This window comes from Crocodylus siamensis, chromosome 3, assembly GCF_052110815.1.
Source record: "Crocodylus siamensis isolate JL-2025a chromosome 3, ASM5211081v1, whole genome shotgun sequence".
Classification (NCBI taxonomy): domain Eukaryota; kingdom Metazoa; phylum Chordata; order Crocodylia; family Crocodylidae; genus Crocodylus; species Crocodylus siamensis.
In genome coordinates, this window is record NC_143397.1 from 89,824,903 (window position 1) to 89,850,505 (window position 25,603).

A 25,603-nucleotide genomic window follows, 5' to 3' on the forward strand; every position below is an offset into this window, starting at 1 on the left:
CAAAGCAGTAGCCCAGAAGTGCCCCTGAAGACTTCCATTGGCAGGGAACAGTGGACAGCTCCAGCGGCTAGGCTCTCGGTGTGCAGCATGGTGCACAGCATCCAGACCCTGGGAGCTGCATGAGGCAGCTCAGGTCTGCAACCTCTGTGGTGTGCAGCCAGAGACATGGTGCACAGAGCAGGATTTTTGAAGTGCTTGGACAGCTCAGGTCCCCAACCTCCAGCACAAGGATGGGAGCTCAGTGCAGGGAGCGGACCAAGCCCAGTGCTGCACAAGGCGGCCCAGGCCTCCACCCATAGCAAAAGGTTGAGTCCAGGGAGCCAGATGGTGCTCGAGCTACTGAGCCAGTGGCCAAGGCCAACCCAGAGACCCCAGAAGCCCTGCATATTGGAGACCCGTTCCAGGGAACAGCAACCCCCTAAGCCCACTGCAGGTGAGAGAACAGCTTAGCACAGAGGACAAGAGCCACCCTCTGGACCTAGGAGCCATGAGTTGCAGGGAAAAAAGATTCCCACAGGGGAGGGGGAGTCCCCCCTAGTTGGTTCCACTCCTGAAAGTGGAAGTCCCATTGGGAGGGCCCCCCTGAAGTTAGCAGGTTCCTTGAAGGGTTTGGGAAAAGGCCCAAGAGCATTGGGGTTTCCCCTTGGGATTAAGTTTATCTTTGAGGTTCTTGTGCCTTAAGTGGTGTGATGTTTTGTGAACGCTCATGTTTGAAAATTAGTAGATGAGTAGAACCTTAAATTTATAACTTTGACTAGGACTCTGTTGGGACCCCCTTTCACTATTATTCACCTGTTGTTTATATGTATTTATTTGTGGCTTATTGTTCACCTATATTTATATATATATAAATATAGGTAAATATATATATATATATTTACCTATAGTTTATCTGTTGGTAATCTTTGTTTATTTTGGGGTTTATCTGTTTCAGATCAGATACTTATCTGTGACTTACCTGTATCTGGAGCACTGGTATAATGTTTTATAGCATTTACCCAGAGGTTATTGTTTGTTATTTGTTTAGATATCATAGATAGATAGATAGTACATAAGTTTATATCCATGTTTCTTTTCCTTGTGATAAGTTAATGTAAATAAATTTGTGTATAGTTAAGTCCCCTGGCTGTCCTGGCCTGGTTCTATAGGGATGGAGGGAAACTGAGCGGTCTGCAGTTCTCCCCACAGCACACTTGCCAGCTAACAATCCTCTTCGATTGGAAAAGGGGAGTATATATCCAGGTATACCTAGGCTACACATTCACCAATATGAATTAGGGGTGAAAGTTTATTCATTTCACCAGAACAAAATTATGAGACTGACAGATGAGAAGCATTTAGAAAAAAATCTGTTTTCTCCATCTACTACTCAAAACTTCATGGACCCTGAGGAAAGAAAAAATACCCCTGGGTTGTTTCAGCTGTTCCTCTTTGGGGTGAGGGTCTATTTTTGCATGTGTTCGCATAATGCATAGCAGCATTAATATCTGATCTATGAATGGAGTCTTCAACTGAGCCTACTAGTATCTCAATTTGTTTTCTCTGGAGCCATCTTAATGGGTTTGTCCTTGAATAGTAAACTGTTTTACATCAGACTAGTGCAGGTTCCTCCTTCTCTGGTTTTTAAGAGAATTGCAACTGCAGTGGTTTGATTTTAGACGAGAATTGTAACATATTCCTAGCCAAGTGACGAGTGCATCAGGCTGAGCCACTGGGTTTATAGAAGACAGTCAGGGAAAGCTCTTAAGTCTGCTTGTTCTAAAGTTTCTGTCCTGCTTGGGTAGAAAATGGATTTGGAGGAGGATATTTATATTAAAAAGAGAGGGGAGGTAGATTCCCTGGAAATTAATCATGCAAACTTACATTGATTCAAATAAACCTTCCTCCTTTCCTTTTGGACACTGCTCACATTGCTGTCATGGACAGTCATAAATACAAAGGATTGTGTGGTTTGTTAATGGTTGATTATACTAACCTTGTAAACCAGTTGTTTAGGGTAGCTACAGATCATATGTAGCTTTCCTATGAATTAAAAATCAGAGAAATACCATAACAAGTCAGTAGTTATTGAAAAATTGGGGTTTTGAGGTTGGGGAGTTAACTTTTGGACTGTGTGAATAATTGATTTTTCCACTCGGCAGCCGAACTTGGAGAGTGCGGGGGGGGGGGGGATTAATCAGATTGGCTTGAATATAAAGAAGTCAGTTTTTCTCACCAAAACAAAGCAAAAATCAAAACAACCAAAAATTTTAGTTCAAGTAAAATTAAACATTGTATTTGACCATAACCTTTCACTTTTGGAGAATGTGTAAATAATACCATGGGAAGAGAGTCGGAGATTGACAAATCTTCTGGAAGAGATCACAGTGTCATATGTCCTGACACACAATAGGCCAATTGTAGGGTACTCACCTGTAATGTGGGGAAGATGGGTTTATTTCCTTTCCCAGTCTGATGGGACTTGAGTCCATGTATCTGACCTCCAGAGTAGTGTCCTAACCATTGTGTTAGGGTATTCAGGAATGAATTGTTCTCAGTCTTTTTGTGGATGTTGTTTGCCTTTGCATCAAATATGTTGTTTCTAAGGTGTGCGCCCAAACCACTGAACTATGGAGTTCCACTTGCTCTCACTCTTTAACTCCATACATATTTAAGTTTTTTGATACAAATGAAATGATGATGGAAGATATTGAAAGTCCCTCCCCCCTTTATATCCTGTAGCCTGGAAGTCAGACAAATGAAGGATCTGAACCCAAGTCTTCCACATCTTGAGTGAGTTTCCTAACAAGGTACAAGGAAGGGCAGCTTCTCCTTTAGCAGCTCTGTGAATCTAGGCATTTTTTCCCCTGGCCTTTTAATACCAGTGCCCCAAAATTAAATGTTTCAGAAATGTCAAAACAGTTTGTTTCAACATTTCCTTAGAAACAAGCTGCTTTAAGCATTCCCCAAATATTTTGTCATTTTCCAAATGAACTGGTTCAACATTTCTGAAACTTTTTATCACTTATGCTTTGTATGAAAGTATTTGGCAAATTCAACCTGAATTCACGATGAGTTTCAGATGCTTCTTGAAACAACATTTTTCACTCAGCCCTAGGTAAGTTTGTGTGCTAAATGAAGAACAGTTGCAGAGTAAGCCAAAACAGCAGCAGGCACTTATCCTTGTGCTGTTTGTTAGGGTTGTGCAAAATTTTGCCGAGTGCTTCATTTCAAAGCTCTTTTGATGCGTTTCGAGCTTGAAACAGCTAAATCTAAAAGAAACAAAAGACTTCAAAACAGCTTCGAAATGAAGCGAGGGCAATCAAAACATTTTGAAAGTTTCGAAGCTGGGCTTATTTGGCTTCAGTGCCGGTCCCAGCTGGCAGTGGCAGCCTGTTGTCATCCTGTGCACATATCCGGGGTCCTGCACCACCTGGGAGGAGTCTGGCACAGCCCCACAGCCCTCCCAGTGGTGTGGGACCCTGATCCTGTGTGCTGGACGAGAGGAGGCTGCCACTGCCGACTGGGACCAGCGCTGGGCGCAGCCCACACCCAGTGCCAGGAAGATTGCTGCTGGTACTGGCCCCAGGAAGCAGTGGCAGCCTCCCGGGAGGGCTGCGGGGATGTGCCAGATTCCTCCCAGGGGCGCAGGCTCCCAGATCTGCCTGCTGGATGAGAAGAGGCTGCCACTGTCACCTGGGACCGGTGCTGGGCACGGGCAGCAGCCTCCTGTCATCCAGTGCACATGTCCGGGGCCCCACAGCCCTGGAAGGGCTGTGGGGCTGTGCCTGACTCTTCCCAGGTGTGCAGACCCCCAGATCTGTGTACTGGATGACAGGAGACTGCCTCTGCTGCCTGGGGCCAGAGGCAACAGCAGTCTTCCCAGTGCTGGGTGCAGGCTGCACCCAGTGCCAGTCCCAAGCAGCCTCCTCTCATCCAGCATGCAGATCTGGGAGCCTGCACCCCCAGGAGGAGTCTGGCAGAGCCCCACAGCCCTCCCGGGAGTGTGGGATCCCTAATCTGTGTGCTGGATGAGAGGAGGCTGCTGCTGCTGCGTGGGACTGGCACTAGGTGTGGGCAGCAGCAGCAGCAGCAGCTTCATGTCATCTGGCACACAGATCTGGGGGCCCACATTCCCAGAAGGGCTGCAGGGCTGTGCCCACCTCCTCCCGGGGGTGCGGGCCCCCGGATCTGTTGCATTCATAGATTTCATAGATATTAGGGCTGGAAGGGACTTCAGAAGATCATCGAGTCCAGCCCCCTGCCCCAGGGGCAGGAAGTCAGCTGGAGTCAAAGGGTCCCAGCAAGATAAGTAAATCCCAGCAAATGTCTCTTAAAGGAGTCCAGAGTAGGTGCTTGCAACACCTCTGACAGCAGTCTGTTCCAGGCCTTGGGGGCTTGGACAATTAAGAAGTTCTTCCTTATGTCCAGCCTGAAATGGTCTTGGAGGAGTTTGTGACCATTTGACCTTGTCATCCCCTGGGGCACTCTAATGAACAGGAGTTCCCCCAGATCATGATGTATACTCCTTATATACTTATAGGCAGCCACCAGGTTCTCCCTAGGCCTGCACTTTTCCAGGCTGAAGAGTCCCATAGCGCTCAGCCTCTCATCATAAGACCTGTCTTCCTGCCCTCTGATCATGAGCGTGGCTCTCCTCTGGAGTCTTTCAAGCTTCTCCACATCCTTTTTAAATTGTGCAGCCCATAATTGGATGCATTACTCCAGCTGCAGATGACAGGAGTCTACCACTGGTGCCTGGGGCCAGCAGCAGCAACGGCCTTCCTGGTGCTGCACCCAGTGCCAGTCCCAGACTGCAGCCTCTTCTCATCTGACATGCAGATCTGGGGGCCTGCACCCCCAGGAGGGCTACGGGGCTATGCCGGACTCCTCCCGTGGGTGTGGGCCCCCAGATCTGTGCACCAGATGACAGGAGGCTGCTGTTGCTGCTGCCCAGTGCAGGTCCCAGGCGGCAGTGGCAGCCTCTTCTCAACTGGAATGCAAATCCAGGGGCCCACACCCCCAGGAGGGTTGTGGGGCTGTGCCAGACTCCTCCCAGGGGTGCGGGCCCCCGGATCTGTGCGCCAGATGACAGGACACTGACGCTGCCGGCAACTGTCAAAAGTTTTGCTTTGAACAATTTGAGGTGCAGTTTCACAGAACCCTCTGCACCTTTCTTCTTGAAACTTGGCAGGCTTCATGCCCTCAGAACAGGCCACCGTCCTTGCAATTTTCATCCAAATCAGGCAAAAAATGGCAAAGTTTTAGGCATTTTCATGGTTTTCCATTATTGCCTATGGGCAAAATGACTAAATGCATCGAAACAGCTGAACAGTTTCAATGAAATGGAATGGAACAATGCTTTGAAATGAAATGAAATGATGAAACAAAACACTGTCCCTTCAAAATGGCAAAACAGACATCAAAATGAAACAGTGGTGTTTCGCACAGCCCTACTATTTGTGTCTTTGGCCACAACCGGTGTAATGCAAAAACTGATGTTTCCCACAACTTCAGCTTCTTTTGTTCTCCACACAGTGTTCACAGACCTGTGGAGGAGGTGCTCAGAAGCAAGATATGCTCTGCAAGCAGCGTCTGGCAGATGGAAGTATTTTGGAGCTTCCAGAAACCTTCTGCTCCTCTCCAAGGCCAGTTTCCCATCAAGCTTGCAAAAATGAGGGCTGTCCTAATGAGTGGCTTCTCTCTAACTGGACTCAGGTATGATGTTTGCATATGAATAAATATAGGTCTTATTGTCCAATCCCTCTTTTTGAGTTATTGAAGTGGAACCTCATCAAGAGAGTTTGGATAAACTATACCTTACATATGTATGTGGGAACTATACCTTCAAACTACAGGAAGAAGAGTTCGTGTTGTCCAGCTTCCTCCCACTGTTCGGTTCCATTGGTTCCATGGATAATGATCTGTGTGACCATTGTCTCAGTTCCCCCTATTTGGAAACCAACTCTACTGATATGGTTAACCCCTTCAGTCAAACCATAAAGAGTTTTCTTGGTCCCCTGACATGTTACACTTAAGAGGTGATTAATTGGCTAACCATGTCGTAAGTAGTGACCTGGCCACATGTTCATTCATTTATATCAGGACTCGGTGACAAAATTATTACACAAAAATATGTGTTTGGTTCCTATAATTCCTTTAATTGAATGTGTAGCTGGTGTCTGAGCCTCCAGAGCACAGTCTTGTGTGCTTCAGAGGCTGAGAGCACTTGTGAACTGATCAGGGCTCTCACAATGTCTTCCCCAGGCTGGTAGCCTGTAGCAGAGCACTAAGGTACCTGCTACTTGTAGAGCCGGAATAACCACTCAGGTGCCAGTTGCTAGGGCAACTGGAGGGAGCCAGTGACCCACACCTGCTAGCGGTCAGCTGACCAGAAGGGGCAGGACCTGGCTCCCATTTAAACCCCAGGACTGAGTCCAGAGAGGCAGTTCCTTGCTGGCAGCCAAAGGGGGAAGGAGCTCTGCTGGAGCGAGTAAAAGGAAGATGCCTGAACTATAAGGGCAGCTCCGGAGACTTGTAAGGGATGGAGCAACGTTGGGGGCATGAATGAGATTTTAGCTGGACAGTTTGAAGTTATGTTATGTCATAGGGGCTTGTGTTTTGTTTGCTGTTAATCCCAGAGGTTTTGGGTGAGGCTATTAGGGGTTGGAGGAGGCCTCATAGGGGACCCCTGGCATTGTGGGAGCCCCAGCCCCAGAGATGGGCAGTGAGAAGCCCCAGAGAGGGGGCAGGGAGAAGCCCCAGAGAGGGGACACAAACCCCCAGCTCCAGCGAAGTGCATTCTTAAAAGCCAGGGAGTTCTGGTGTGCCTGTGGTGCAGAGTTATTCTGGTCTTGGTTTTTTTGTGGCCTGGGAGGCAGCAGGCTCAGGGTCATCCCCTGGTTTTGGGCTTGCGGCCCTCCAGCTGTGGGGTTGGCGCCTGGGCCCTCTGGACCAGGCTCCAGAATGGAGCAGGGAAAGGGGCCCTGGGCCTGAAGACAACGGAAAAGGCTAGAGCCTCAAAGTCAAACCCTGTTTAGTGGGTTTAGATGGGGAGGCCTATCTAGAGAAAATCAGGGGTCAGTCCCACATAGGGGAAAGGCCCCAACATATCCAATACAATAGGATATTGTAAACAGCCTCCTGCTCACAAGAACATGATCCTAATTTCCATCAAGATGTGGCAGGAGAGTATAGGGCAGGACATAAGAACCCCAAAGAAGGATCCAAGGGCGCCCATGCAAGGCACGGAGTACTAGGAAGATGGCACTGGAAAGGGCAACCTGTTACAGATCCCCAGTCAGCTGATGAAGATCCCAGCCATGGGAGCAAAGATTGATGGTAAAGGAGGAGCCTGGGATCAGGATCACCTTCACCTGCACTATGTGGGATCTGATGCTGAATCCCAAAATTGTGTCTCAATTGTTGGGATCACATATGGGATCCTATTGCATCTTCTTTTTATTGTCTGTCAGTGATCTGAGTAGGTAAACAGTCCATTCCCCTTCCCCCACCCCTCTAACCAATTTTTTTTGCCTGCATTAATGTAGGGCAGTTTCAAAGTTCTTCCACAGGCTAAACACTTCTTTCCTTACTATGTCCAGGTTCCCAGTGTGGAGGCAGGTTAACACCAATAATTATTTTCTGTAGGGCTCACCTAGTCTTTTCCTTAATTCCTTAATTTCCGTAATGGAATCCTTCATCAGTCTCTGGAAGCATCATCATAGGCCCCTAAGTTAGATTAGGCACCAGACCCCAAGCCTATCTCACTTCTCCCACCTGAAACTACTGCTTTCTCCTGCTTTCCCCAAGCCTTAAATCCTGAACCCTTAGTGTCAAGTTCACCAGCAAACTTCTACTGTACCAAAGTGACTTGCACTTCCTTAAAGTTTCTTCTTATCCTGGGTCTTCCCAAGCCCCTTACCTAACAAAGTAACCTTGGCTGCTTTTGCAGCTTCTTTAAAGCAGAGCTCTACATCACCTAACTTGACAAATCCATCATATCTCCTACCTATGAAAAGAAACCTGCTGCTTTTTATCTTGTTCTCCTTCTTCCCAGCAAACCTTGTTCTCCATCTTTGAACTACAAAAACTACAACCCTTAAAATGCCTGGCTTTAAAGAGAATACAGTCATTTGACAGGAGAGCCGGGATGTGCCTGCCCTTTGAGGCACAGTAGATCCTGCTACATTGTTTGTTCACTTGTCAAATTCTGCTCTTGTACTCATACAAGCTCACTGACATTAAAGGACTGTGTGTATTTAAAACAGGAGTAAAAGTTGGCCATTTGTCATGAAAAGAATTACTTTTCACTTACACTCCTGAAACTGAAAACAGAATTTAGTCTTTTACTGCCAGGGTTATATGTTAACTCATCCTGTTATATGAATTCCCCCTGCTATTCCTTCACACACTGAGACAGTTAATACCTTAATCATGAAGGAGGCACCAATCGTGCTGGGAAAGGGAGCTGTTCTACTTTGACCCCAAGACAGTCTAGTCAAATAAATGCATGTTCTAATGAAATCTGCTGCCAGGACGCACACCCATTCTGACAGTTAAAAGGGTAATTCTATTCCCATTCCTCAATCTTTCACAAGGAGTGCAGATCCAACATTTTTACTATACATGGTTTACATTAAAATCCATATAACTCATGTCTTCAAGCTAGCATTCTTAAATATTGAATCTTATTTTTCTGCCTTTTGTTTGGAGCTGTCTTTCGGGGCAGGGAATGCACAGAGATGGTATATCATTTTCAACTCTTTTCCTCCTCCTCAGTCTGTCTCCTAACCTCACTCCAGTGGATACATATATGCAACACTGGCATATATGTATATAAATGAAATTAATTAAGGACTCTGGCTCCCAAGAAATTGTGTACATTGAGCAGCATGATCCAGGATTGGGGCTGTCCTGCTTTTTGAACATGTGACCATACCTCAATGGATTCTGCATGGCTATAAGGGAGTACTTTTCCCTCCACCATGTGTGGCTGCACAGTAGCTACAAGCAGTGACAATCCCCATGCTGCCCACATTCTACTACAACGAATGGTGCACAGAGATAATGATGCTAAAGAGAGAACAGGAAAAGTCAGTTGTACAAAATCACTTGGACATTGTACTGTCTCCTTTCTCTACATGAACATGTACTGTTTTTTCCACAGGACCCTTACAGAGATTTTGGGAGGATGCAGTATCACTTACTGTCAATGTGTCTATGGATAGGGGTTTGCTCCTTCACATTCTGTTTCTTTTTTTTTGGTCCTAGTGTTCGGTGAGTTGTGGAAAGGGCACCCAGACTCGAAATGCCATTTGCAGGAAGATGCTGAAAACTGGGGATTCTGTCATCATCAATTCCTCTCTGTGCCCACCTTTGCCTTTTTCTTCTTTGGTCAGGCCCTGTGCACTATCCATATGTGCAAGTGAGTACACAAGAAACATGGGTATCTTTGGCTAGGTACAGACATTCAGAAAGCCCAAGGGAGCCGGGGAAGTGGGGGTAGAGAGACCACACAAATCTTAGACCAGGTTCTGACATTTTTAAACTAGTCTATGTGTGCCAAACCTCTGTTCTGTTATGGATAAAAACTGGTTTTGTGTGCTGAACTTCTGTTCTGTTATTGGTATAGATCAGTTTCCAATTGCTTCTACCAGTAAAAGTCTGTACCTGGCCTATGTGGGGAGAAGGCAGGAGCTGCACCTCTGGGGATTTCATGTAGCAAGAAGCTTTTCCTACCCAATGATGTTACGAGCCATTATGAAGGTGCCTAGCACCTTGAATGACTGAGCCCTGTATTTCCTTTTGGGTTCCGGGGGGTGAAAATTGACTTATTTGTAAATGCTGCTGTGTGACATGCTACAGAGAAGAACAAGACAAAGTGTATATGGGAGGGCAGGGAGTGAGAGTCCAAATAATTATTATTTGAGCTGGGTCTAAACCAATGCCCTTGAATTAGAACCATTCTTATTTTGGTGATGGGTGACTCAAAACTGAGACCCAAATCCACATCTATATTTCACAGTTTTACAGTGCTGCAGGCTCTACCTTACAGCACAGTTTCCTCAAGACAGCAACAATGTCCTCTCCTCTAGGGGACTGTAACCAGTGGGTGTCTGGGGTTGCTGTTACACCCCCTTTTTTGATGTCTTATCATGCTTCTGCTCCAGCCTCCAAGGGTCTTACCCCATTTCTCCTCGCCTGCCATGCCTCGCTGTTAAAGTAATGAGAAGAAACTGCCCCCTGAGGCTAGTGAGTTTAGGTGTTCTCATTCTCTCTCTGTCTTAGTATTCACTCTCTCCAGCCCTACATGCCTTAAGGGCTAAATTTATGACCTCCAGCCACCCCACAGGTCATGCCCTGTGGGTGTAACTGACTCACTCAGGTTGGGCACTCTGCCCTCAAGCCAATGCTTGTTCACTCCATGCCTTCACACACTTGTTCAGGTCACAGCCATCCCAGTCTCTGCCCCTTTCCTCTAGCTGACCCCTTGCTGCATAAGCTCACCGCACCAGGCCAGGTTCCTGGGCCCCAGCCCTGTCCATCCAAGCTCTTGGGGTTTCCACATCTGGCCTCTCACTCAGAGTCCCTGGCCCCAGAGTTTGCCCTTCACAGGCTACAAGCCCCTGACCTTGCTTTACCTTTCACAGGTGTCTTTATCAACCCAGTCTCTTGGGGTCTCTACATCTTGCCTCTCACTCAGGGTTCCTGGCCCCAGAGTTCACCCTCCATGAGCTACAGGTTCTAGGCATTTATTTCTGTCCCTTTTGGGCTTCAAGTCCCAGGCCCTGGTTCTCAATGCTGGACTCCTTGGCTCCTGTCTTCACCCTGCAAGGGCTTTGGGGCCTGACCAGTGTCCTGAGCCTGACACCTAGCAGTACTCAAGGCAGTCAGGTGTCCTTTGGTCACTAATGGGACCTCTGAAAACCACTCCTTACATTTCTACCCAAACCACCAATTTAGCTGGCTCCTTTCTGCCTAGGCACATTGGGCCAGGCCAGGCCCCTGGGTTCCAGCACTTGTCTCATCCTCTTGGGCTCTAACTTCCAACCCCTTGGACTTTGGGTCCCTGCCCCTAGCTTATGCCCCCCTCAGGCTATGGGCTTCAGTCTTCTCAGCCTCAGGTCAGCTATTGCCTTTCTCGGGCTTATGCTCCATCCCTCTCAGTCTCAGGCCTGCTTTCGCCCGCTCAGGTCCCATGCTCCAACTCTGGCACGGTTCTCAACCTCACATGCCTCTCAGGCACTAAACTGCAGTGCACCCCTCTGCCAGGAGCTTCTCTATAACTCTCTGCCCTAGAGGTCTTCTTTTAGCATCTCACAGAACCAGACTGATTGCTCTGGCTCAGGCCTTGGGCTTATATGGCTGGAAGCCATGGCCCATTTTATGACTCACTGAGTTCTGTATATGGTTTTCCTTGTCAATAATGGGTTAGCCTGCCTTCCTGAAGCCGTGGCCAGCTATGTCTGCTGGATCTTTTTAAAGGAGCAAGAGCCTCCTCGTCCCCTGCCACAGTTCCATTTTCTCCCTTTCCCTTACTCCCCAAGTAATAGAGTCTGGGTCCCTTATTATAAGAACCCATTAAGGAGTAAGGGAAACATTTGAAGTGAATAACACTGAGCAGGGAGGCTCTGTGCTTAGGGTGGGAGAAGATCAGAGTCATTCAGCATGTGCCCTCAGCAGAGTCAGAGGGCTTTCTCATGGCAGAAATTAAAGCTGCTTCCTCATTCATGGAAACCCTTAGGGATGACATTAGGCAGTTTGCTAGCATGACAGTCTGGCAAAGGGAAGAGTAAAACTGAATCTGGCACTAACTCTGCAATGGGCTGAACCAGAACTGCAGATCCCGATCCTTCTTTGGGTGGGGTGGAGAGGAGAAGCAGAGGTTTTGAATGCTCAGAACAAAATACTATGATTCAAGACAGTCATTACCAATAATATACGTTCCCAGCTTTCCTCTGTGCTTCCCAGGGAAGAAAGTCTTTTTTTGTTCAGTTGTCTGGACAGAAATCTGGAAGCTTCCACATAACTAATGAAGTCTAATATTACCCACCCTAGAGTTTTAACTCTTCTCCAAACAGATTTGTTCTGTTTAATATTAATCTCTGAGGTTGTAACACTTTCACTCCTCCTCACTGCCTTAAGCTCTAATGTTGTGGTGCCTTACAGATTTTGAGTGGTAAACATTTAACAAGGGGAACTCTCCTTTTCTTTGACTTTTCTCTGTGTGTATTAAGCTACATTCTTCATGTAAATACTTTAACAACAGGAACTGAATTTTCCCCAGCATTTCCTCCCATCTTCAACACTCCTATCCCTGGCACTTGGGCTTCCACTTCTAACCTCAGCAGAATGACATTTGTGTTGCTAAATAGCACCTTGTTATTTCTTGCATTTTGACAGTGGTAACTTAATGTTCAGCAGCTGGTCACCAGTTACTCCCATAAAACGTAATAGGTGAAATTATTGCCTGTGGCAAAGCAAGCTGCTTGTTTTGCTTAATAGCACCACATACTAATAATGTTAATTATATTTTAGGGCACAACAGGCCAGCTCAGAAGCAAAGCCCTCATATTGTGGCTGTGAAGAAAGTTTACGTCCAGACAAGGAAACAGAAAAAACTTCACTTTATTGTGGGTGGCTATGCCTACTTGCTGCTCAAAACCTGTGTTGTCCTCCGGTGCCCAGTGAGAAGGTTCCGTAAATCAATGATCACCTGGGAAAAGGACAACAAACGACTCATCAGCTCTGTTCATGTTACTGTTGCACCATATGGGTACATGAAAATCCACCGTTTGAAGCCTTCAGATGCTGGAACCTACATTTGCACGGCAGGGCCAGCACAGGAACATTTTGTGATTAAACTAATTGGAGGCAACAACAGACTCATCACCCCACCATCTGGGATCAGGGAAGAAGAAGCCATGAGGAAAGCCAATATAAACGAAGCCTTACATATGCAAGAGAAACATCAGAATGGAATTATCTTTAATGGAAGCAAGGTCGAAAAACGAGGGCATCTTACTGAAGTGAGTAGCCAATACGATGAGCTTATCTCAAAGCTCCTGGAGCAGAGAGCTTGGCCTGGGGAAAACCTGGAGATGTGGGAAACTCAGGACTCTACAGAGAGAAATGCTTCTTCGGAAGAGGACCAGAGTCAGGAATACAGCCTTCCATTTACCATGGTTGCTGAGCAGAAAATCTTGGACGATATCATCAGGAATTTGTCTCAGCAGCCTGAAGAACTTAAGGATGTCTACACAAAACAACTCATTGTGCACCTGGCCCGTGACATTTTCAAGAGCCATTTGGAATATCAGGATTCTATATTCAAAGCACAGGGCAGAAGAATCAATTTAGCTTCAGTAGCATACCCTTTCCACAAACACGTTTCTGGATTCACCAGCTCCTTGAGAACATCATCTGCTGAAGCACACTTATCCACATCTATAGAGCTAGCAAATGGCTTACAAAGGCCCCGTCGAAAGCCTGCTATCCTCAGGAAGATTTCAGCAGCACAGCAACTCTCAGCCTCAGAAGTTGTTACCCATTTGGGACAAACGGTAGTCTTAGCTAGTGGGACACTGAGTGTACTACTTCACTGTGAAGCCATTGGAAACCCAAAGCCTATGATAAGCTGGGCTAAGAATGGAGTGGAGGTGAAATACAATAATAGGTAAAAGAAGTTATTTTAGCTGTAAGCACCAAATGCATTCAGTTCTGCCCTTTTATTATTGCCTCTTTATGTGACAAATAGAACTATAGCCAGGTTGCATAGCATGGAAAAAACAAGGTCTGCTTGTACATAGCAACAAGCTACGTTTTAATTCTGCAGCAAGTCTCTGGATTCTCAGCAATCTGGTCTGGTGGATGAGGGATTCTGCGGTAGATTTATGTAAATTAAAATAGGGGGTTTCATCTAGTTAATTATGTAAATGATTACTAAAATCAGTACAGTACTCTGAGTTGTTTATGTTAACATTTTTAACTTCCTTGGCTATACAGGTACAGGGTATAACTTAGGTTTGTGAGTGAACACATTTCCCGGATATTTCAGCTACTATCATCAACAGTGAAAGAATTACTAAATTGTCATCTTTAGGTCCAGTTAACCAGTTAAGATGTCTAGAGCAGGTCAGAGGTCTCAGAGCTCTTGGTTTAGGCCCTTTTCATATTTAGATATACATGCAGGTCTCGAACTTGTTTGCTGGCATGACATCACATCAGATCAAGCATTGTAAAATCAAAACTGATGTCATAAAGTTGAAACGGGGTGTCAATTTATAAACGCTGTAAGTGCGAAATGTTGTAACTCGAAACATTGTAAGTCGAGGACTGCGTGTATGTTAACAAGTCACTTTACTCTTGGTATGCATTTTCAAAGGGTTGGAGTATTACCTGTATTAAAAAAAAAAGATGATGGAGTACCATTTTTAGAAGTGGATTATGTAATTACTGATGAAGGCCTAGTCTCCACTCCAAAATAGTACTACCTTTGTAACTGTGTTCTAACTGTGGCTAGATCTGCAGAGTACAGGCCTTAGATGCTTTCCATTCCTAGGGGTTGTGTGCAACTGGCTTACAATGTGGTTGCAATATAGTTTCTTACAATCACCAGTTGCCCATTTTTATTATAATAAAGTTTAGAAACTGTCAAACCATAGGAGGAAGACAGTCTTGATCTTAAACATGGTTTCACTTACCTGGCTATTCTCAAAAACTCCTGGTCTGTACTGGAGAACCAGTCTTATTTGACCACTACTGTGTTTGAAAATGGTTGTCAGTCACATTTATGTCTAATGTGGCAGAACCGTGTTTGACAGCTCTATTCAACCATCATTGTCATTAGCCCAACCCAATGCTCCAGGGTCTTAACCTTCTGCTCTGACTTGATGTATTCCGGCATATACATCAACATTTAAAATGAAGTGATATATCCATAGGTGTTGCCTGAGAACATGTGAAAGAAAAAATACCATCCAAAGCTCGGGTGTTAATTTTCTAATTGCTGGAGTGCTTTTATACTTAGTGGGCACATCTACATAAGAGACTGACTGTGCAGTAGCCAAAAAATACTATGTGGTAGCACATCTCAGCACAGACAGTGCTAATACACTACGGCACAGTGTTATTAGGCTACTGTGCAGTAGCATCACCTAAAAGACATTCACCAGCCCTACTGCACAGTAACTCCCATTACTGTGCATTTATTTAGTACTTGTATTAGTACAGCATATGTACAGTAACTGTGCACTTATTTAGTACTTGCTAATACAGGTACTAAATAAATGCACAGTAACAACTGTGAAGTAGCATCTTGTGCAGATGCACTCACTGTGTATGGCCTTTAACCTTGGGTGATTTGGCATCCTTCAAATAAACTATTTCTCTGATACGTAGAATTTTATGCAGGTGGTATTAGTGTTGTTTTGTGGCTGACTGATAGAAGCAGATTGGGCTTCAGTGCTAGCCATCATTCATTCTTTTAGAACTGCGTTGGGGTCAGGTTTTTTGTTTGTTGTAGTTGAGTTTTTTTTCCATGGCATTTTCACTAGGGAACAATTTATGTGAAAAGATGGTTGGGAAAAAGAAGAGTTTGAAAAAGCTGTATTTTTAGTTAGCCCCTCCACATTTGGAAGTGTTGCTTTAAAAAAAGTATTTTTTTTTATTTAAAATGTCACAAATATGTAATTGTAAAAAGAATGCTGTCTCTTATCTTGGATTATTTCCTAAATAGGAAGAAATATACACACACAAACCCTTAGGCTGACCCTTCAATTTACAACAAATTCCTCAGAGTATTATGAAAGACTAGAACATAATGACCATTATTTACACATGCACTCACATGCATGTGCATGCGCACGCACGCACACACGCATGCACACACACTTTTATATGCTAGTTATGTGTTCAACTATCTGTTGATAGCATACTTCTGTCTTGTATACATTCAGGATTTTATAGCTTACTCTTTTTTTGTGAGACTGTGCTACGTAAGGATAGGTGATGATGTGCTTGGAGGCAGCTATATTAGCTGATGTTGTTCAATCCAAAAGTCCAAGAATCTGCTGCCAGATTCCTTCTACATAAATTATAGGCCTGAGGTTAAACATCTAAATCTGTTTACCAGGGTCAGTCTGGGAAATGAGAAGAAACATGGATTTGACTCTCAAAGCTAAAATTAATTTCAGGTACTGTCACTGTGGAACATATAGTGAATTCTTGATTTATCATAGGTGCAGTTTGTCCTTCAGGTTGAGATATACATTTAGTTTGCTTGCTCCTTTCTCGCTTCTCTGGTTGAAACTCGTGCAGTCTCAACAGTTGCTGTAATTTACTGCCACTTGCAGTGTCATTGCCCTTTCACCAGTGCTTTTTCTGGGTCTGTTCTTTTGTCTTCCTGGCAGAAAGATTGCTAGGTTTTCCAAAAACAAACAAACAAAACCCAAAACCTGTTTTTTTTTTTTGTTTTAAGAGCAAGAATGTGTCTCTTGTGGAAACCACATGCAGTCTTAATCAAGACTTGGGCTATGGCATATATTTGGTTGGATATAGTCCTGTGAAAATATCATCCTGGCACCCAAAACATTTCATGCACAGATTTCCATTGCCAGTGGTTACATCCTGTTGTAAATATGCCATCAAGTGATTTTTCTGTTTGAAACTAGTGTGATTTTTTTTGTGGCATGATTTAAAGAAAGTGTAGTTTACGCGAAGTCCATCTGTGGTTTATGCTGCATATTAAACCCATGTAAAAAAGTGTATATATATTCTGTCCCGTGTAAGCAACTATGTTTTAGCAACATATGTTTTACTGTTTTGTTGGTAAAGAACAAGGATTTTGGAAATTTTGGAGGCTGTATTTATTGCATTGTATGTTGCAACCTTGCATTAAGTCCAATTTGGCTGACATAGCATCAAATGACGTGTTATATTTCTGGCTAATCAGACAACAGATTACTATTATATGCTCAAATTTGCTATCAGAACTCAACGTAGGGACACACAATTTATCTAGTAGTCCATTGTACTTTAGCAGCCCTGCCTCGGGGGATTAGGCATTGCTCAGCCTTTCTCTGCCATCTCTCTTCCTCCTAGTGGTGTGGGGGGAAAAGCTAATCAGCAGTAACCAGATTTTCAGGCATGCTGAGCATCAATAACTTCAAAATTAATATCAGCTGACTGAGCACAGCATATTTAAAAGTCATGGTGACTGGTATGATGATGGGTGCTTTACAATAGTGTTCATTTCTTGACTCAAGACCCACTTGCTGGCTGCCAGTTGGCTGTGTAAATGAAAGCAGAAGTAAAGTTGTCTCCTACTGGAGCACTAGGAGTTATAAAATAGCCCAAGAGTAACCAGTGGGTGTGCCTGAGTTTCTGCTGTCTCTCACCTTCATTTTCTGCCAACCACACCAAGAAGAGAGAGTTAATTTGCCAACTAACCTCACTTTAATAGGAAAGGAGGAAGAGTGTATGTACTGCTTGCCTCATCTACAGGGGCACTGAAAAAGGAGACTCTTGACTGGTGATCCTCACATTCTTTTGCTGTTTGGTTTGTGTATTGAATCATAAGATCCTGTGTCAAGGCTCAGTATTCAGTGCCTTGCACAGCACTGAGCACACTCTTGGCATTTAACATATAGACATGAATAATATCAGTAGCTTTTGGACACACTGGTCAGTTTTGAACTGGTGGCTATTATCTAACCCCAAGCACCTCTCAGTCAGCCTGTAACTATCCAGAGGCTCCATGGTGTATTCCACTGAATAAGTATATCTCTTGAGCTTTTGGTTGAATAAAAGATATCACCTCTACCACAAGTTCTGATTTCTCTTGAGTGTTGGTTTGTATGCTCTTTTTGTGAGAGACAGCACAGGCTGAAAAAAACAAACCCAAATCAATAGTGTTTCTTGTTTACTCAACCTAAACATATCTTGTAAGTATCTAAGTATTATATCATTTATTGTGTTTGAAATATTTTGAATATGAGAACCTGATAATAAGATGATTCTTTAAGAAGCCTCTATGTATGGCAATCACTAAACAAGCAGAATCACACTACCTGCAGCTTCTACATCAGTCACTTGTCAGATGCCATTTGAATTAGTCACTGGACTGTGTCATGTAAAATATATTGTCTTGCTGCCTATGGAGCGTAGTACAACCAAGATTAGACTAATTAGAGGAAGCGGGGGTATATTTGTTGCAAAAATTACATTTTTGAACTAGTAGAGGTGATGAAAGGGATTGCCGCATCTGATAAGTTGTTCAGAAACCTAACACAAGTAGGAAACTCGAAGTAAATGGGAATCTTGGGCAGAATAGCTCATGCAGAGGGCAATAACATGGGATAAGTTCCCAAGGAAAGTAACTAAAAAAAAAAGGATTAATGGATTTAAGAGAAATATAGATTTGTTTCTGGAGAAAAGGGAGAGACATAGGAAAATCAGATTTATTTTAAAGACACGTGAGTTGAGCTTAGTTGGACTTTCCATGCACCTGAAAGTATTTGCATTGGATCCTCAGCTGATTTAAATCAACATAGCTTCATAATACCAATCAAGTCAATGGATAACAGATGAGGATTTGGCCCCTTTATGTTTTAAAACATGTAATATTAAGCAACTGTTGCTAAAAATGGAACATACTAAATTAAAGGAATGTTTCCCGGCCCAAGTAGAGATAAGAACATTTTCTAATAAGTCAGTGTCTGTTTTGTTGTTGTTCTGTTTTGCTTTGTTTTGTTTTTATGTGTTTGCTTCTGCTATATTAATTTAATCGTTGAATGGATGGAACTATGTATCTAATCTAGTTTATGTATGTATATAAGGGCCCAGGGCTCTGTGCGTTCGTGTAATATTTTGGAAGAAAATGTCAAAGTTGTCCATGAAAAAAGTCCCTTTCATGTGCAGATTGAACCAACAGGCATCTAATGGCTAAATGTGCATGCAGGGACACTGATTTGTAAGCAAGTGTAGTCTTATATGCCAAGAAATTTACTGGTTTCTGATGCAGTCTTAGTGGCTGAATGTAAATTTGCCCTTTTAGCTTGCTAAGCTTTAAGAAAAGACAGACTTTAATACTGAAGGACAGACTTCTCAATTTTTATTTTATTTTTTTTTGCTATATGTGCAAGTCTGCAGTTTAAAAACAAGTAGCATTTTTGTTTGTAAATGTACATTTCCCTAAGCAATTCCAAGACTTGGTTGCACAAATTGAATATGATGATGTTGACTGTTGATGATGATAGTAATAGTAATGATAATTATTATAAAAGTAAAAATAATAGTAGTAATGATAATAATTATGATTATTTTAATGGCTTAGAGGAAATCTAACTCCTCTCTTTTGTTTCCAGATAGATTTCACTCGGTGGCCTTAACCTGGTTTGTTTTAATGTTGCTATCCTATATCTCTAGCCTCATGGTCCATAAGACAGAAGTTTCATTCAGAGGGAAAAAAATCTCATCAACTCAGGGCTTAAGACCATATATCTTGGATAGACTTTTTTCTTCTACCTTTCTTTTCATTCCCCCACCTTCACCCTTGTCTCTTTCAGTCACTATCCTGGCTAAGGGCTTTACACAGAATAGCTGCTAAAAGTTGCTGGTGAGAAAAGCACATTTGTCAATAAGTTTTGACAATTTTACATCATTTTTACGAAGAATGAATGAAGATAGGTTATATATTCCTAGCATAAAAGGATATATCTAGTTTGGCACTTGGCCACAGAAGTATTGATTAAACTCTGAGGATCATATTCTGCTTTAATGTATGCAGGTAGGTGTAAATCTGGAGTCAGCTGAGTTATTGATGTAAAACTAGTTTGAGTGAAAGCCCAATTAGGCTCTAAGTTTGTCCAATGGTTGCACAGTCTTGGTGAGCAAACCAAGAGTCTGGTGACCTGAATTGTAGTCCCAGCTGGGTGTTGATGGCCACTTGCTGCATTTCTCTGTGTCCAGGCATAATAGCTCTTACGATTTGTCATTACTCTTCTGATATTAGATGCTTTTCTCTTAAAGCGCTGGTCTCCAGACTGAGAGAGAATCTCATTTTTCATTATAAATGAACAGGCAGGTTCTAACCCTCCTAATTTCAGAGAATGGCTTACAAATTGCTTGAAAAAAAGAAGGGGGAAAGAACTCACTTGTTTTAAAACCTTATGATTTTAACTTAAGATTATGGTGAAGGGGGGAGGGGGAAAGAAGGTAAGTAATTATTGATGTTTTGTACACTTGCAGTTGATAATAATGATGTCTCACTTCATCTGTTAAGAATATGAGCTCTTTATACTAGGAACTGTCTCTCCATTTGGATTTGTAAAATGCCTCACAAAAGCCTCAAATGCAGCTGTGGGCAGTAGCATGATCGTGAGTAGGTGAGCAGGGCATGAGTCCTGTCTGCTGCCTATGGGAGGGAGGTGCTGAAACAGAGCTAGGGGAACTTGTCCTTCTGTCCTTCCCTTCCAACCTCACCCCAGCATCCTCACATCTTACCTTCAGTAGCTCTGGCCCTGACATTAGGGAAGGTAGGGAAGTGGCACAGAACCAGAGGGGGATGTCATCTTGTTTTTATAGCTGAAAACCAGTGGGGTTTTTAGCCACACAACATGCATGTTGACAGTCAGAAAGGAGTGATATTTCCCCCAGAAGCTGTTATGGGTGGATCCAGGATCATGGTTAGAGGGAAGAGAGGTCAGTGTACATGTGAAACATACCAAAGGGGGTGTGACTGTATCCCTATCTCTGATGATGGATGCCAGTGAGCTCTCTGAGCTCACCAGCTGTTCAGTGTGAGATCTGGCCAGAGTCCTTGCTTTCTCACAGTTTTGGATCTGAGGAAATGAGTACTGCTACTGTTTACCCTTCCTCTCCCTCCTCCTCCCCAAATTCAGCAGCAGGGGGTAAGAAAACAAACAGAGGCTGCAATGCTGAGCCCATTTTCATGAAGGTCTCTGCCTTTTCTCCTCCTTTCCCCTCATGCTGAATTCAGGGTGGGGGCAGAAGGAGGAGAGGGGTAAACAGCTATGGTGCTCACCTCCAAGGTGCCAGAACTGCATGAAAGCAGCATCTCCAGCCAGATCCTGCACTGACCAGCTGATGAGCTGAGAGAGCTCACAGCACATGCAGAACTGCCAGCAGGAGCTGCACTGACATGTCAGTGAGTTCAGAAAGTTCAATGTGCATGCGGCACACAGCAGAAGGGAGCTGTGACACACTGCCACACCCCCTAGAGCTGCCTTTGGCAGCAGTGAACCTCCAGCCACTGCTGCTGCTCTTGCCTCCCTGCTGCTGGCACCAGGGCCAGAGCCACTTTACGGACAGTTCAGGGAGGTGAGGAGCAGGGAAGGCAGGGGGTGCAAGGAAATAGTGGGGGCAGGCACAGTATTTCTTGGGGCGCAGTACTCAGTTATGCCTCTGGTCACAGCCTTGCATCATTACTGTAATGCCAGCAATAGTTAATTATAAAAGTTGTTACTTTTGGAAAGCTATAGCCCATATGAGAATTACTTCCTGCCCCTGACATGAGGAATGCAGCTACCCAGCTGGAATACATAATTTCCCTGAAAGCTTTTTTTTTTTTTAAGTGCAGTGGTTGTATCAGTTTAACAAAGGTGAGAGCCTCTTAACTATCTCCACTTTCCATCTGTTTTCTGAAATAGGTCAAAAGAGCAAACATATGATGTCACTAATGTTTGACTGAATAAAAACCTGTACTCCTGCACAGTGTGCTGTCTTTAGAAGATGGAGAAAATCATTTGTAGCCTCTCCTGCAATTATTCTGAAATGTGAATCATAAAGAAGGGCCCATAAATGTTATGAAGTATTTGTGGACATTACTAACAAAGGCCATAAACTTACAGTCCTTCTCTGCGTATGAACTAGGTTGCTCAAGGACTGGTACCATTCAAGCTTTGCTTAGCTAGAACATTGCAAGGAATTGTAACTTGCTGCTCAGTGATCGGCTGGTTTTGCTTTAAAATAAGAGATATTTACCTATTCTCCATTTTAAAACTATTCATAGTGCCATAATCTGCTGTGGATTTCCCTTTGGAGGTGGGAGAGAGTGGGGTCACAAGATGCACTGTCCAAGACAAATATATTAAAAAGGATTTTCCTACTTTATTATTCTAAAGTCCATAAGGGTAGGTTTAGCAAGCTATTCTCACATGCCATTCCTCCTGTATTGAGCTGATCTACCCTACCCTATAATATATGACTAATGAATGTAGGTACTTTTATGGCCTCTATTACCATAGTATCTGAGCAACTCTCATATTTCTGATGCATTTATTCTCATAACATACCTAAGCATTAGTCAATGGTATTATCCCTATTTTATGTTTGGGAAACCTCAATACAGAGGGGCTGAGTGATTTTGAGCAAGGTCACATGAGAAGTCTGTGGCAAAACAGACACCAGTGCCTCCCAAATTTTAGGCTTGCATCTTAACTTGAAACATTTGTCCTGCTTCACGTGCAACGTATACCAATAGGCTTGAAAATAAAATTAATGTGCAAGTAATTGCAATCCATGGTGGCTGCATAAGGTATTTGACCCTGCATTTCATCATTTACTTCCTCATTTACTTAAATTCCAAATGCCCAAAGTGTAAGAAATGACCTGTTATTCTACATACATTTAAAAGAAACTCTAAAATCATAGCCTAGCTAAGAGACTTTTGCTCCTCTGTTTCTCTCTTGTCCAGGATACTCCTTCAGCCTGATGACTCCTTGCAGATTCTAGCCCCAGTGGAAGCTGATGTGGGTTTCTACACTTGTAATGCATCCAATGCCTTGGGATCTGATTCTGTCTCCATTGCTGTCACTTTAGCAGGTAACAAGATGTTATTAGTGATTTCAGAATTCTTTATGCTGCAAATAAATTCCTGCAAAATAAGTATAGATGAGTTAGCTCTACCTTTTGGCCCCTGTAGCAGGACACTAAGGTGCCTGCTACTCTGAGGGCAGAGACAGGAACCCAGGTGCCGGTTGCCATGACGACCGGTTAAGGAGGGAATTGGCTGCACCTTGCACCTGGTCGGCTGACTGGAAGGGGCAGGGCCAGGCTCCCATATGAATCGCAGGCCTGAGGCCAGGAGAACAGTTCCCTGCTGGCAGCCAAGGAGGAAGGGAGCTCTGCCAGAGGAAGCAGAGGGGAGAGGCCAGACTGCACAAGCAGCTCCTGATGCTGTTATGGGATGGAGTAGGGATTGAATGGTGTTTTAGCTGGGCGACTTGGAGTTTTGTTATAGCCCAGGGGTTTGTGTTTTGCTTTTTCACCGGAGATTTAGGTGAGGCTATTTGGGATTGGAGGAGGCCTCATAGGGGACCCACGGCGGCGTGGGAACCCCAGCCCCAGAGAGAGGGGCCAGCGAGAAGCCCCAGAAAGAGAGGACGGTGAGAAGGCTCACAGAGAGTGGGCAATGGAGCACCAAGAAGGTGTAGACAGAGAGAGACAGGGCTGTGGAAAACCCAGGGAAGACAAGGGGAGGGCCAAATTACAACAAGGTCCAGATTAAACCACGTCAGTATCACCTGCGAGGCTTGGGCTTCGGTGTAGGTGAGGAAAAGGAGCCTCAGATACCATCCCCTGGCACTGGGGCAAATAAATGGGCAGCCTTCCGCTAATTAACATCCATTAATTAATTAAGAAGGCATGGCAGGAAAGAAGGCAGGTGGTTGGCCCATAACAGGAGGGTGGGGTCACTGATAGACGGACTCGAGAAGAGACACTCCTATCACAATTGGCTGGGAAAGTTTTATACAGCAGTATGCATCATAGGACACTGGTTTGCTGGTATGAAGAAAAGAACCCTTGTGTCCATGGGAAGAGAGATACGAGAACAGATGCTAATCCCAGACCCAGAGTCATGGCAACAAGTTTTGGATCAGCTACATCAAACAGTACAAGGCCTACTGGATCACAGGTGAAACCGAATAATCTCCCTCCGAACAAGAGGCTGAACAAGGGGTGGATGTCACCCATTTGTGGGAAGACGAAGATTTCCAGTTGCAGCAGAGTCGGGAGACAGATTTTTGGTGGACGTTGCAGAAACACCTAGCCCAACGAAACAGCAAGATATTGAGACCGGAGCTGATGAAGACAACCCCAAGGTTCGAGGTAAGAAATGACCTCCTATACTGAATCAAGCAAGGGAAGCCTGAAGGAGGAGAGGGTCGTACAGTTGGTACCTCAGTAATATCAACGGGCCTTATTGAAGGTGGCTCATGAGCTCCCTATGGGTGGACATTTGGGCCGGGACAAAACTGAAGTACACATTTGGGTAAGATTTTTTTGGCCAGGATTGTTGTAGGACGTGAAGAGGTATTGTGCTTCATGTCCCGTGTGCCAGAAAGTGAACCCGAGGCACCCCCCAAAAGCTCTTTTAATTCCAATGCCTCTGGTCGAGGTTCCCTTTGAGAGGGTGGCGGTTGACATTGTGGGGCCACTTCCCCGAAGTAGCACCAAAAACCAGTACATACTAGTTTTACTGGATTATGCAACCGGGTACCCAGAAGCTGTGCCAATGTGGACAGTGTCCACGCCAAAGGTGGTGAATGAACTTCTGAAGATATTCTCCCAAGTAGGACTCCCTAAAGAACTACTGACCAATCAGGGAATGAATTTTATGTCACGCATGTTCAAGGGAGTGAGTAAAGCTTTGGGGATTATTGTTATTGTTTGCTGTAAGAGAGGCACCCCAGGCCTCAACTGGGTTTTCACCCTTTGAATTATACGGCCGGCAACCAAGGGGAATCCTGGATCTGATTAAAGAGAGATGGGAAGAACAGCAGAGTAAAGGCCAGAACATCATCCAATATGTGATCCAACTGCAGGAACGCCTTGAAGCAGCTGGGAACATGGTTTTAGGAAATCTCAGAGAAGCCCAGCAATGACAAGTGAGACATTACAACCGAGGCACCCGGGAAAGGAAGTTTGACGTGGCGGACTGTGTGTTGGTGCTATTGCCAGGCAGTGAAAGTAAGTTATTTGCCCGGTGACAGGGACCCTATGAAATCATACGCCAAGTGGGGCCCATGGACTATGAGGTGTACCAGACAGATAAGCAGAAAAAGAAGCAGGTATACCATGTTAACATGTTGAAGAAGTGGGAAGACAGGGAGTGTATGTACTTAGCCTCTCATCCCGAGGAATTAGAATTGGGACGCACGTTAACAGAGGGAAGTGGACCAGGTGACATAGAATTGACCCCGTGACTGTCGGAAGAATAGAGAAGACAGGCTGCTAAGCTAGTCAAGGAATATAGAGATGTGTTCCAGGGAGCCCCTGGGGAAGCTCAGGGTGTGGTACACCAGATAAAGACTCCTCTGGGCCAGGTGATCCATGAGAACTGGACACAGATTCCCTAGCAACTTCAAAGCCAGATAAAAACAGAGATTGCAATGATGCTACAGAAAGGTATCATATGTGAATACTGGCGGAGCCCCATCATAGCAGTACCTAAACCTGATGGAAAAATCTGTCTCTGTATCGATTTCTGGAAGGTGAACGCAGTGGCTAAGTTTGATGCCTATCCGATGCCGAGAGTGGACGAACTGGTGGAAAACATTGGGCAAGCTTGCTACATTTCCACTTTAGATCTGACAAAAGG

The 25,603-nt window shown here is 44.4% G+C and overlaps 1 protein-coding gene across 4 annotated transcripts in view; it reads left to right on the forward strand.

Annotated features, from left to right (window-relative positions):
• Positions 1-25,603, forward strand: part of ADAMTSL1 (ADAMTS like 1) — an 872,699-nt gene that overhangs the window by 793,546 nt on the left and 53,550 nt on the right. For all 4 annotated transcript variants that reach the window (XM_090038771.1, XM_090038775.1, XM_090038773.1 and 1 more), the window contains 4 exons: positions 5,518-5,697; positions 9,253-9,406; positions 12,520-13,657; positions 22,697-22,824. In XM_090038771.1, coding sequence (XP_089894897.1) covers positions 5,518-5,697; positions 9,253-9,406; positions 12,520-13,657; positions 22,697-22,824 — 1,600 coding nt within the window. The remainder of the gene's footprint in view (positions 1-5,517; positions 5,698-9,252; positions 9,407-12,519; positions 13,658-22,696; positions 22,825-25,603) is intronic.